Source organism: Ammodytes marinus (assembly GCF_949987685.1).
Source record: "Ammodytes marinus genome assembly, chromosome: 7".
Lineage (NCBI taxonomy): Eukaryota > Metazoa > Chordata > Actinopteri > Uranoscopiformes > Ammodytidae > Ammodytes > Ammodytes marinus.
Window position 1 is genome coordinate 11,253,934 of NC_137211.1, and position 13,194 is coordinate 11,267,127.

The following is a 13,194-nucleotide window of genomic DNA, read 5'->3' on the forward strand; positions in this document are numbered from 1 at the left end:
TAAAATCTATTCTTTAACTTTGCTCAGAAGCCAGCTAGTTGCCCTAATAAACCATAATATGAAAGTAATGAAGTAATAAGGGCAATAGGTCTAATGGAAAGACTTTAAAAACAAATTAATGAAAGAATATGCACCATTAAATTTAATGGTGCATATTCTTTCATTAATTTGTGGTTTAGCTCATCCTGACACAGCAATATTCCAGCAGAGGGGGGACTTTATTTTTGCTCTTGGCCCCCACTAACAACCATGTTGTATTAATGCCTATCAATAAAATACTTGTTGTATCTTTTCTTTATGTATTTATTATTTATTTCATGGTTTGCCATTGTTACTGTTACTTCTTTTGAAATCTGCATGATATGGAATATTGTTAAAGAGAAGGAAAAGCAGACACACTAAGTCTGGTTATGCTAAGACAAGACAGTATAGACGATGATGAGGGCCCTTGTAGTTTGCTCTGTTTGTCAGTGGATGTCTCTGTTCACTCATCTGAGGAAAAGGTCTTTTCAGTGAGAGCCATCGAGTCAGCGGTGACACATTTTGTACAAATGACAGCAGACTCAAATTCAAACCAAAGCGGATGTGAAGTTTGCAAATTCAGCAGTGTGGGCTACAGCTTGTTCCGTTGTGCAGTATACACTATGCAATGCAAATGTCCCTAATGTTGTTATTAATTAACTTAGTAACTTATTACATTATGTGCTAATTCAGATATTATTCATTTAAACTTCTCATTTGAGAAGAGAAAGATTAAAAATGTTGGAACTGCACATTGCAGTGAATTTAACACACAGCAAAGATACAGGCAGAAATCCGGCATCAAGTCACTCTTTTATTTACAATTATGTTAACTGACAGTAGAAACAGGAAGTGCAATGGACGTTTCTCTCTCCCTCTCTCTTTCCTGTACAGCAGGAGTGATACACTGAAATTGATCTAATACTGAACCAACATTGTATGTCAAAAAGTGAAGCCATCCTTCACTACCCGCAAAAAGTACTTATATAAAAATTATACATTACATCATTATGTGTCTATGTTACAGAGCTGAACAAATGAGCTCCCTTGTATCAAATGTAAGTATTCGCCTTCAAACACCACAGCTTACTTTCAGGAAGCTGCTCACAGCTCATCGTCTTTGCACTGAGGTATAATTTAAAGTAACAGGCCTCGCGCAGGTTGCAGTATAGCTTTAATCAAGCAGTGAATTCTTTAAAATGCAGCTTCTCCTTATAACATTTTAAAACTGTTGCTGTCTGCAAGTTGAGGTCAGTAAATTCAACATTTAATAGAAATGGTAGTACTGTTAATTCAGCTGAACTCAACTGTTTTTGTATGGGTCACACATTAGTCATCTTTTGCCCTTTCCCGTCAGAAGTGACCTAATCTGCCTCTCTGACTTGTGTTTTTTAGGGGATGTCCATGTCTCCATTGGAGGCATGAGAGTGGCGTTTCTCTAGATCTCTGTTGTCAACGTTTTCTTTGCTCTCCTCGTCCTGATCCTCAGATCCCGATCTCCTTCTGAGGCGCAGTCCGGGATCTCTCTGTGTCGGGATCTGGAAGGAGGAGAAGGAACTTCCCAGCGATGGTCTCTTCTCTAAGAGCAAGAACAGCACAAAGAAATATCCAGAAAATGAAGTGAATGTTTGAAAAGGAAGATGCTGAAATAGAGAAAGAATACTATCAATTACCATGTTTATATTTACAATCTCTGGTCTAGGAAATGGTTTCACACTGGTCTTCACTTGAAGCAACCACAACCACAGTGACGGCATTTAACACTATAACCTACAGTCCATTCATTGGAGATAATTCAGGTTATTGTCACTACATAATGTAAAGTTACATCATTGAAAGTGACACTCAGTAGCAATTTTCATATCAGACAGTAGACCTTTTCCACAGCAGACATTTTGTCATAAGGTGCATTTCTGTCCACATGCTTTTATGCAATTTTCTTCAGTCATAAAACAGCTGGATGGAAAGAAAGACACAAGAAATCTAAAAATGTAATTAAAAAAGTGTTTACCCTTGGCTGAGGTGAAAAAGTTGTTGTATCCATAAAAGCCAAATGCCACAAAATGAAATAGAAACAGACTTAGCGAATAAATCATGACGTACATGACCTATGCCACTTATTTATACCTGTTGGTACCATTCTCAAATAAATAATGACGCAAACATAAATTCCTTATTTCCACCACGTTTTCCACAGTTTGAGTTTTGCCTGGGGCTCTTTTAATCACACTGTCTTCTTTTGGTTACATTTGAATGGAATCCTGGCTATAGTAGGAAAAGCAATATGTTACTAATTATATTAACAATGACTCCATTCTATCAAATATTCCAGTGAGCTGTGTGGCAGGGATTTAGCATGCACAATACCAGGACCCATAAACTGACGCATCATTCATGTTTTTAATTATACCTGGGATTGTTCTTACACAATCAATTCTAGTTTATTTTTGTTGAAAAAAAGGCTGCATGTCCAATGACTGCACAACCACTGCAGGTGTGATGCACTGAATGAAAAGCTTAAAAGCAAGCTCTTTAAATGCTACACATCTGTTACGTCACACAATGCACAGGCTCATCGTGAAAGCCAGACACATACCTCCTGGTCCGATCGGTCGCATCAGTCTGTTCATCTGGACGTTCCAGTGTTTGACGTTGGTGCTTGCCTGGCGAAGCTTTCTCTGGGCAGCCTGCCAAAGACCAATAGCAGCTCATTAAAATTCCCTTCAAGCGATAAAGCAATTAATTACGGTTAGCATTACCACCAACTACAACTAATGTAAACACCTTTAATAAGAATCTTTTCGCATCCAAGTTATAAAGTTGTGTCACATCGGATATGAAACATATTGGACATATTACAATTACAGACTAATAAGCTGAGCACAATGTGAATGTCACTATCATAACAATATTGTAACGAATAATAGAGGCCAGCAGACAGACTTGTATGTTTTTGAATACTTTTGCAGATGTGTTTAGACTGCCAGATAATAAATTGAACAGGCCACATACAAGGCCACTTCACACTTTGCATTGACACAGACAAACTGAACTGAGGTGAGAACTGCTAAGTTGGTCTCTAAATGCCATTGACCGCGTGTTTTAAACACGCGTCTGTTTGTTTGTTTTTTTCTTATTTTTTTTATTGTTTGTTTTATTTTTTATTTTTATAATTTTCTGAAACAATAACTGTGTATCTGTGTATCTAAATCCGAATCTGATGAAAATGGGGGCGGGACCTGATAATCCTTTGGCTTCTTCCGTCACCCTTCGGACAACACAAAGTAAGATGTATGAAGATATGAATGAGAAAATTGTGTATTGGTGGAATTGTCCGAAAGAAAGAAAGAAAGAAAGAAAGAAAGAAAGAAAGAAAGAAAGAAAGAAAGAAAGAAAGAAAGAAAGAAAGAAAGAAAGAATTATTTATTTATTTATTTATTGATTGATTGATTGATTGATTGATTGATTGATTGATTGATTGATTGATTGATTGATTGATTGATTGATTGATTGATTGATTGATTGATTGATTGATTGATTGATTGATTGATTGATTGATTGATTGATTGATTGATTGATTGATTGATTGATTGATTGATTGATTGATTGATTGATTGATTGATTGATTGATTGATTGATTTATTTATTTATTTATTTATTTATTTATTTATTTATTTATTTATTTATTTATTTATTTATTTATTTATTTATTTATTTATTTATTTATTTATTTATTTATTTATTTATTTATTTATTTATTTATTTATTTATTTATTTATTTATTTATTTATTTATTTATTTATTGGTGTGTGCAGTAATGGCTCTCTGACAGCCGGATCAGCAAAGCAGCTATGACACAGATCTGTCGAATTTATTCCACCACCAGAGAATAAAATTTGTTAATTTTTTTCCCCTTACCACTACATCCTGGTCAACTCTGTGGCGGTTGGCGCGGACCTCCTCTAGCTGCCTCTGGGCCTCATCCAGGGACCGGGACTTGACTTCCATTTCCTGTTTCAGCTCCTGCTTCTCCCTCTGCGTCTTCAGGATGTACTCCTCCTGCTCCTCCTGCAGAGCCATCAGGGCCTTCATCTTCTCCTCTTCCTCGGACAATAACCTGTACACAACACCAACACAAAGAAAAGGCACGATTGACTCCTCACAGTTTCAACAGGCGGAGAAGTTTTTACTATATAATGTTAGTGATCAGAGACGTACAGGGCCTGATGCATGCTTGTAGTAGATAGATGGGATCGATAAACCAGAAATGCTGTATTTTGAAAAGGTTGATGGAGCATGGAGACAACGACACAATGCATCTGACCGATGGCTGCATTTAACAACTTCCTCTGTTGGCAGCTCAACTTCCTCAGGAACATAATGCAACATGAGCTCCTGTCAGCAGCTGAGCCCGGTATTTGCTGTCTGCGCACAAAGCCACCTCCCCGCTTTACAGCTAACATTACTGTTTGCAGCCTCCCAACCCAAACAAACGTCTCCTTATCAGTGCTGTGAGGAGTCTACATGGGAGATGGACGGCACTCTTACCCAGCTTGAGCGTAGCGGAAGGCCTCCTCATCCATCCTGGCTTTGATCTCCAGCTGCAGTGCCTCTTCCAAACGCTTCTGCATTTCCTCTAGCTCCTGGATCCTTTTCCTCTGCCTCTCCGCCTCCTCCTCCTTCACAGCCATCTCCGCCTGCATACTGACCCGGGCCTGAAAGACGTGCCCAAAGTAGCAAAAGGAATGAACTCACACATCTTTCTGCTTCATAACTAAAAAGAGTTTTGTCTTCCTTGGCTCCACACTCACCTCCTCTGCCTCTTTCAGCTGGACTTCCAGGGCGCGTTGGAGCTGTTCGTGCTGCTGGCGCCTCCTCATCTCGTCCTGTTCCAGGAGGGCCTGGGCCTGCTTCTGGGCCTCCTTGAGGAGCTCCAGCTCAGCCAGCTTACGCTCCCGTTCCTCCTGCAGAGCCCGCAGACGGTGCAGCTCCTCCTCCTTGGACTGCCGCCTCTTCTCCCGCTGCTCGCGCTGCTCACGTCGCTTTAGCTTCAGGTCTTTGTGGAGGGACTTCTTCCCCTCCACGTGCAGCCTGATGGCTGTTTGAATGGCTGTGAAAAAATATTACAATATCACTGTATATGGTAGCGTAACTGACAGAGCAGAAGAAAGGAGCTGCCGAAATATTGATTGAAAATGTATCCGTTTTTACTCATTTTGATTTGTTTGATGGTAAGGAGTTTTGATGAATTATTGGAAGAAAATGAGAGGAACCAAAAAACTAAGTAGCTACAAGGCAGTAAGTCAGCTCGAAGCTCAATCATTTCGGAATATAAATCCTCTGTTGCTATGGCCATTTTTTTTTACAGTTAATTCCCTAAAATCTTCATTGATTTTGATTATACATTTCTATTTTGTTAATAAAAGTTGTATAATTAATATAAAACTTCAGTCTCGCTCAAATGATGTTAAAGCATACCCTTGTGTAATATTGCTTAATTCATGACTTATCAGTGATCAATATCAGTGTAGGGTACCTGTAGTCCACTCTTGTCTTTGCTTGGTGTCTGAGGCGCTCATTTCATAAGTCTTGGAGAGGGTTTTCAGACAAAACATGCAGCGCTTTCCATCCCGGTCTGGCAGTACCTGTTTAACAAGGGAAATCTGAATTTTATCAGTACATATAATTTATGTCACATATTGTTTTTGCTTTGTTTATATCTGTTGTGACCATTTAAAAAAAAATACAGTGGTGAGGAGTAAAAAAAAAAGGTGGTGAACTCACTGGGAAAAAGATGTTTTTGATCCATTTTGAACGACCGAACAATATTTGATCATCGTCTACTTCCTATAATAAAGCATGATTTTAGAATGATTGCTTGTGCAAGTAACACACTTGTTTTTCCTTTAGAGTAAGTAACACATGGTGCAGTGTGTAGTGCTCGATTACTGCAGAAATAACAGAAATGTGTTTGTCATCGCTCAGTGTGGTACCGTGCAGCATTGATGAGCAAATAATTGATGGTTCATGTCAAAGGGCAACCAGAGCAGCCCAGTTAACAGTAACACTCAAGTCCAGCTCTTATACTTTACACTCAGAATTGGCTAATTCCTGAGAGCGACGCTGGCGGTCTAATCTTGAGTTCAGTACAGATTTGTGAGGAAATCTTAAATCTGGTTGTGAAACGCGGACACATTCCGTATCCAGCTGCTGTGCTTTTTATAGACTCGATGGTTCCCAACCTTTTTGAATTATGAAATCTACACTTGAAGCTGAGTCTACTCAGGGACGAGTATGAAAATATTGGGGGTAGGGATGTTCAGAAAGGGGGGAGGGTTATGTATTTTGTCTGCTGAAGGAAGGATAGTCCGAATTCTTTTGGGGGGAGGGGAGAGTCTCTAATGATCAGTGAGACGACACTTGTATCTGTATAACTCCGACCTTTACCTTAAAATGCCACTTAACAAAAAGAGGAACAACAGTAAAGGTGTAATAGAATAACAATATTTCAGATATAGTGATAGTGACAGCTGTTTCAAAAATCATAATTATTTCCACTTTTATTTGCAATTTGTGAAGATTATTATTCTATTATCATGTCTCCACGGATTTTAAACCCCACAGTCTGTTCACAGGTCTTCTGTGAAATAAAAGTTGTATGATGCCCTTTGGGGCTCCAGATGGAGCTGCAAGAACTGATAAATGTTTGGAACTGAAGGCTACAAGTTTTAAAATGAAAGAAAAAAAAGAATCTTGGGTTTGTGAAGCAGAAAGAAGTGAGCTCTGTAGCCTGCTCCTTATCTACTCTTGAGGCTAGACGCTCAAGGTTACATCAGCCGCTACTAGCATAACACTTCTGAATCTGTACAATCAAGGTAATCGTGTCAAGTTGAATTTTGGGTAATGTAGACCCCTGGTTTTCACATGGATGAGGAACACGTAGTAGAAAAAGGTCAATCTCTCTCATGATTCTGCTGCATTAAGTTTTGATCCTTTTCATTAAAGTGGCCGTTGTAAGCCTGACTGTGTCATGGGACTGGTGGGGTACTTTTTCAATGTTTGAACTGTAGTATATCATCTTCAATTCTTTCTGCAGGTTTGGTTTTTAATGTTAAAATCATACCAAATAAATTGTGTTTTACTATCATACATTTTTTGCAGTCCTGAGGAAGTAGCTGCATCTAGTAATTTACAATAAAAGTCAAAGGAGGGAGAAGTCATGAAAAAATAAATATCTGCTAAGCAACTTGGGACCCTTTCATCTTCATCACAGAGCACCTTGGGGCAGTCTCCCCACCCCCAGATTGGGAACCGCTGGCTTAACATTTTTACATTTCGACTCAAATGTTCAAAAGAAAGCAAATAAGCAGCATATTTCTTTTCTTTTTTGGGACAAACTAACGAGGAATGCATTGTTATAAAAAGCTCCAGTTTTCTCCAGTGTTGAGCTATGAAAGACGATTCCCCTCCTGTTGCTTACCTCCACACAGCAGTTCCCATCCAGGGCTATGTTGCCCTGGCAGTCCTTGCGGTCCTCCCCGGTGTAGTAGGACAAGTTGCTAGGCCTTAAGGTGAACCAGCGTTCCTTCCAGTTTCTCCTCAGCTGGCCTTTCTTCCACAGATAACCCTGCGTGCATCCCAACCGACACACGCACGCACACACACACACACACACACACACACATATACACACACACACACACACACACACAAACAAACACACACGTAATGTCACACAATGTCAGAGCATGTCAGAAACCAAAGTAGGCCTACAGACTTCTGGTGGTTTCCCTACCTCTTTGAGGACATCACCAACGATCTCCCTGTAAACCTCCTCTATAGCCATGCTGACTATGCTCTTATCGATCGCTCGGGTTATCTTTCCCGAGTTCATCATCTCCAGAAACACCCAAACGGTAATTCCGCTCTGCTGCACTGAATCTTGGGAGAAGAAGTCCTCCATTTCCACACAGTTGAACTCAATACTCATACCCATGCATACCTTCTTGAGGAGGTACTCCACCTGAAGAGGAAAAGTAACATAAGTAACTAGATACATTCATGTGATTCATTTGAATTATCTTTGCTGGGGTGGAAGGGAGGAAGGCAAGGCAAGGCAAGTTCATTTATATAGCACAATTCAGACACAAGGCAATTCAAAGTGCTTTAGGAAGCAACTAAGGAACCTAAAAACCATTTTTACTATTTTTACACTGCAGTAATGATTACATCCTAAAATGTTGTCCTTTTCAACAGTTACTTAACTTGTATTACAGTAATGTTAATTCCTAACTAGAGGCACTTAACAGTATTTGAGACACATTATTCCCCCTTTTCTTTGAACAGAGGTCTGTGGGTGAAGCACGAACCAAAATAAACTGGATAATGTTATTTCAAAATTAGCATGATAGAAGCTACTCTGCCCTTGAAATGTAGGCCTTTCTCTTGGCAGCAGATGCGAAAAACACACAACAGGAAACCAAAACGAGGGTTTGCATATGAGAAATGAGCCCACACTGCTGCATGAAAAGAGCACCGTGTTCCATGATGGCAAGAGGCAAGGTTTCAGCCGGGGTGTATTTAGTGGTTGTAAAACATCCAACAGCATTTTTGGTTCACAGATTACTGACTATGGCCTACTTGTACCCAACAACATAGCACAGTTGAGAAGTATTACTATTGTCACACACATAAAGAAGATCAACAATAAACAATTCATATTTTTGTGTTTATATGTATATTTTGACATTAAAAAATGTTTTTTTTTTAAACTCCAGCCGTGTGTTGAATAATAAGAGATTCCTCGTATTCCAAGTTAAAGCATATAAAGCATCTGAGATTTTAATGAGTAACAAGAAACTATTTTAACCCCTTTAACTAAATATATTTCAGTTGTACCTACCTCATCAGGGACCATTACCAAAGGGTACTTGTCTTCCGAGAGAAAATTAAAAAGGCACCATAGGCGAAAAGCATCCTTCTCTGGCAGAACAGTGCTGCTGGTTTTGTCCGTCTGGTAGTTTTTCTTTGCGGTGAGAGTCCAACAGAGCTCATCAACGTGTTCCTTTTCAAAAGAGTCTTCAACCACCTACCACAACAAAATGAAGCGATTTAAAACACTCTGTATCATCAATTTGATGAAAAAAACAAAAAAAACACACCAGTTGCGTTTCTGTCACCTTGTCCAGGATGTATTTGTTGAGGTAAGGCATATAACCCTGACTTGAAACTGGACCGTCGTCATCGTCCCTGAAGTGCTCCTCCAAAGCAACGGGGTCATGTGGGATAGACAAGACTGTGCACAGGTTGTGAGACAGAACCTGAGGATAAATCATAACATACACAGGACAGTAAGGTTAATAATAAAATAATAAAAAATAAAAACAGAGAAAAAAACAAGGATCTCATCAGATGAATCAAACTATCTTTTGACGGTGCAGTATGTTTTCTGGAATAAACTCTTTGCAGAACGGACAATGAATGCCAACAAATTCAGAGATGTGCACATTTTGATCTTTAGGGAAGTGAAGTTTTAAATCTTCTGAAAATATATGTGTTTTTCTCACAAATGTATGCATGAAGAAATTCAGAGACAAATCGTGTGGCTGAATATGGCAAGAAACTGTGTTTTTGAAGCAAATGGTGCTTCACAGGTGACTCACAAACTAAAAAGATAGCGTACAGTGAACAGTCACACAGTATAGCGAGTCATAATATTTAAAAAACTATATGAATCAATGATATGAAACAATATAAATAAATCTGAGATAGAAAAAACATGTATAACAAATTAAGTCCAAAGATTACTTATAAGGTAGCAACATAAATTACTACTGTAATCAGTGTAATACTACTACTACTGTTGTTATGACTACAAATATACCTCTACAGTGTCAAAGACGGTTTTACTAAAAAAAGACAACTGTCTCAACTTAAAGTGTACAACGTCTTCAGATATCTGATGCATGTTATCAGACAAGCAGTCTCCGTGCGTTGAGCCATAACCACATCCTGTTTCTAGTCTCAAGTGCACTACAACATCTGTCAGTTGTGAGGCCACAGCGTGCAAACTGCTAGCTTCTAAAGAACATGGTGACTGCCTGTACACAGCCTGCATTGCATGAGGGGGATAAGCCCAGTCATGAGGCTGACACGCTGCGAGCCAGCAGTGGCAGGCAGCACATCGCAGGAACGTGGAAGGTGGCTGAAAATGGAGTCAGGGTGACATCAACAATAAAACAATACAGTGGCTGCATTGACACACTGTGGCAAGAGACAACAATCTCCAACATGTTTCCACTTTGTCCCCCACTGTAACAATGTCCTTTTGACGTGCACAGGCTCACGGTGAGAAGACACTCTATTCAACAGGCTGTTCTCTGGTCAGGTCCAGTGCCAGAGTCCCCTTTGCACTACAACTGGTACGTGGAGGCCCAGCGCGAGCACAGCTTGGAGATGAGGGCGCCCATTCATATACAGACTGAGAGCAAACTGTTACTCTCGTAATCTAGCCAGACAGAGGTTCATATTGTGCCCTCTTTCAGCAGTGAAAGCATTTTACTCGAAATATAGGGAACAAATATGTTCCTTGTCGGACAGCGTGTGGTTTAAAAACAGAGTTTCATACAGGAAATATTGAGAATGATAATTCATATCAGATTTCGTACACCCTTATTTCCTCAAGCAAAGAGTCAAATATAACAACGACGCATTTGTGATATTTAGTTTGCTTAATATTTCCCACCCATCATCTGAAGAGCGAGACCGCATGATGGCTTATGAATCGTGGTAGGAAATGAGGCAGCAGAAGTTATTGAATGTCAGACAAATAGTAAACGTTTCCTAATGTTCAAGTAGTGGACCCTCCACTCACCTTCAGCTGAGACTTGGACACCTTACCACTCTTCTCCAGATCCAGGGCTGTGAAACCGTACCAGATGGATTTGAGCAGCTCAGACCGCAGGTCCATTTCTGCAGCAGAGCTTCTTTCTGGTTTCCTCCCTGTGCGTCTCTTCTTCTTCCCTCTGCTGTTGACACAGGCCCGTTAGGTGACAGGCTGACACCCACGTTGTGTTGCTGCTGTCTGGCAGACATGGGGCTTTAACCAGGCTGCTGACACCTGCAGGACATCCATGGCTACTGACAGAGAGGACGCTGTTTGTTTGCTTCATGGTCTGTTCTGGCCTCCCAGTGGTGAAAGATGTATTCAGATCACTCAAGTAGAAATACCACAATATTAATATTTTAGCACTGTGTTTGAGAATGTCTCTTTTAAACTATTATATTATTGGGCTACTATAGATTTATTTTATAATGTTCTATTACTTTTGATCACTATATGATTATAGTTGGGAACTCTCAATTAAAACAAAGCATCATAGTTTTTTGACTCCATCTTCAAAGTAAAGATTAACTGTAGTGGTCAAATGTGGTGGAGTAGGCCAATAAAGCATAAAATGTAAGTAGGCTACTCAAGTACCCACAAAGCCTACTGTAACAACTTACCGTATAGGATACCCATAGATAGAGGATACCCAGTAGGCCTACCTACCACCAATGACGCCTTCAGGGGCTTGTGATAGTAAGGAAAAAATTACAAATAGGCCTAGGCTACTATTCAATGTGAATAAAATAATGTTATTCCAGGAAACCAGGTGGGTCGAAATGTGGTGTTTAATTTTCAGATAAGAAAATAACGGTAACTTTTATTGCTGCTTTTATTTTTTGCGGACTATTTTTTTTTATCTCTTTGTACGCTACGTTACGCTAGCCTACTTATAGGTCTAGCGTTGGCAAACTTCCCTGAAGCAGAACTTTGTGTCAGTTTGTGTCAGCTCAGCTAGCGATATGACTATTAACAGCTTTATAAATAGGCCTATTGTTAATTTCAGTTTTGAAAAAACAATTAAACTAGAAGCAGTAGCCTACCTTAGTTAGACATCTGAACAGGCAGCCACATATCACCTTTAGTTCCGAGCGATTCAAAATCAAAATGTGGTGATTAAAATAATCATGTAGCCTAATAAAATGATTTTGAATTAGCATAGGCCTAGCTACTGCTGCCAAAGAGAGCGCCCTCTTGAGGCCATCAGTGGGTTAATTCATCTTTAGGGAGCCAGACTTGACAAGTAGGCATAGTGGTTTTGTCATCCAAAGTGTTTCACTGCTTTTTCGTACCCTTTTTTTGCTGTAGGCCACAACTCAATGTTGGACCATGCAGGTTCCAATGAGATCTCGGTGTGGACAACGCTCAGTGAAATCACCTGTTTCACATTCTCATAAATAGAATAAAGGTTTCACAAATTAGCCTCTCTGGCATAATCTAGTCCAAATTCGAGCAGTGTATCCTACATGGTTTGTGATCAGGACCTGGCCCGATGTAGTTCTTTAAACCTGCAGTGTGTAGAATTTTGTGTTTTATTTCCTAGCAGATTTTATAGAAAGTAATTATAATATCCATAAGTACATTTAATTTAGTGCATAATAGCTGAATTTTTTTTTTAATTATTATTTTTTCCCTTAGAAAGGGTCTCATATATGTCCATATTTCTGCATATTTTGGACCAAGGCCTAGTGCCGCCATCTTGAAAGTGTCATAGTTGGAATGTCATCAGGTGCATTGTTTAAAATGTAGAATAGTTCTTGTCCTTGAAGGCCACTGTAGCTTCTGTTATTATTCTAAAGGGGTGGGGTTACCCAGGGAGCGTTGCATTCTAGAACTTTCTGGAACTTACTTGATGATGTCATATTACACACTGCACCTTTAAATATAACTAGAACTGCAAGCAGTTGTGAACGGGGGCCAAGCCTCCCACGCGACTCGGGATCGGGCGTCGTCGTCCGCGTCGCCGGCCCCTCGCTTCACGGAATCCGGGGAAGTAAAGATTTTGAATGTGGGATGTTCGGTGTGGAAGTTATAGCCCCAAACGCGTTTCCTTTGCTTTTTGTGGTTTTGGCGCCCCCTATGGATGACATTTGCAAAACTATTTTAGATAGAAAGATGCAGCTCAATGTACCAAACAAGTGGATGTCAAGTTTTTGAATGTGCGATGTTCGGTTGGGGAGTTATGAGCAAAATGAAATTGTGAACCTCTCCATTGTAAAGACAGTTTTTTGAATTTTCCCATTTTCCCGCCGAAAGACTTAGGAAATGGCGAAAACAGGCAAAAAAAT

General features: G+C 39.7%; 1 protein-coding gene across 3 annotated transcripts; it reads right to left on the bottom strand.

Moving 5' to 3' along the window:
- Nucleotides 1-815: 815 nt before the first annotated feature.
- LOC307253438 (differentially expressed in FDCP 6 homolog) lies at nucleotides 816-11,027 on the bottom strand. 3 transcript variants are annotated; one of them, XM_080031486.1, is made up of 12 exons: nucleotides 10,895-11,027; nucleotides 9,201-9,341; nucleotides 8,924-9,109; nucleotides 7,817-8,044; nucleotides 7,502-7,648; nucleotides 5,806-5,868; nucleotides 5,558-5,666; nucleotides 4,833-5,131; nucleotides 4,570-4,736; nucleotides 3,940-4,138; nucleotides 2,618-2,708; nucleotides 816-1,600 (listed from the first exon to the last, which is right to left on the bottom strand). In XM_080031486.1, exons 1-12 carry the CDS (start codon nucleotides 10,988-10,990, stop codon nucleotides 1,413-1,415), a joined length of 1,914 nt encoding a protein of 637 aa, XP_079887612.1. In that variant the 5' UTR covers nucleotides 10,991-11,027; the 3' UTR covers nucleotides 816-1,412. The 3 variants fall into 3 exon arrangements, with proteins under 3 accessions (XP_079887612.1, XP_079887614.1, XP_079887613.1); XM_080031488.1 differs by lacking the exon at nucleotides 5,806-5,868; XM_080031487.1 differs by lacking the exon at nucleotides 5,806-5,868 and having other exon boundaries at nucleotides 5,558-5,684.
- Nucleotides 11,028-13,194: the final 2,167 nt, after the last annotated feature.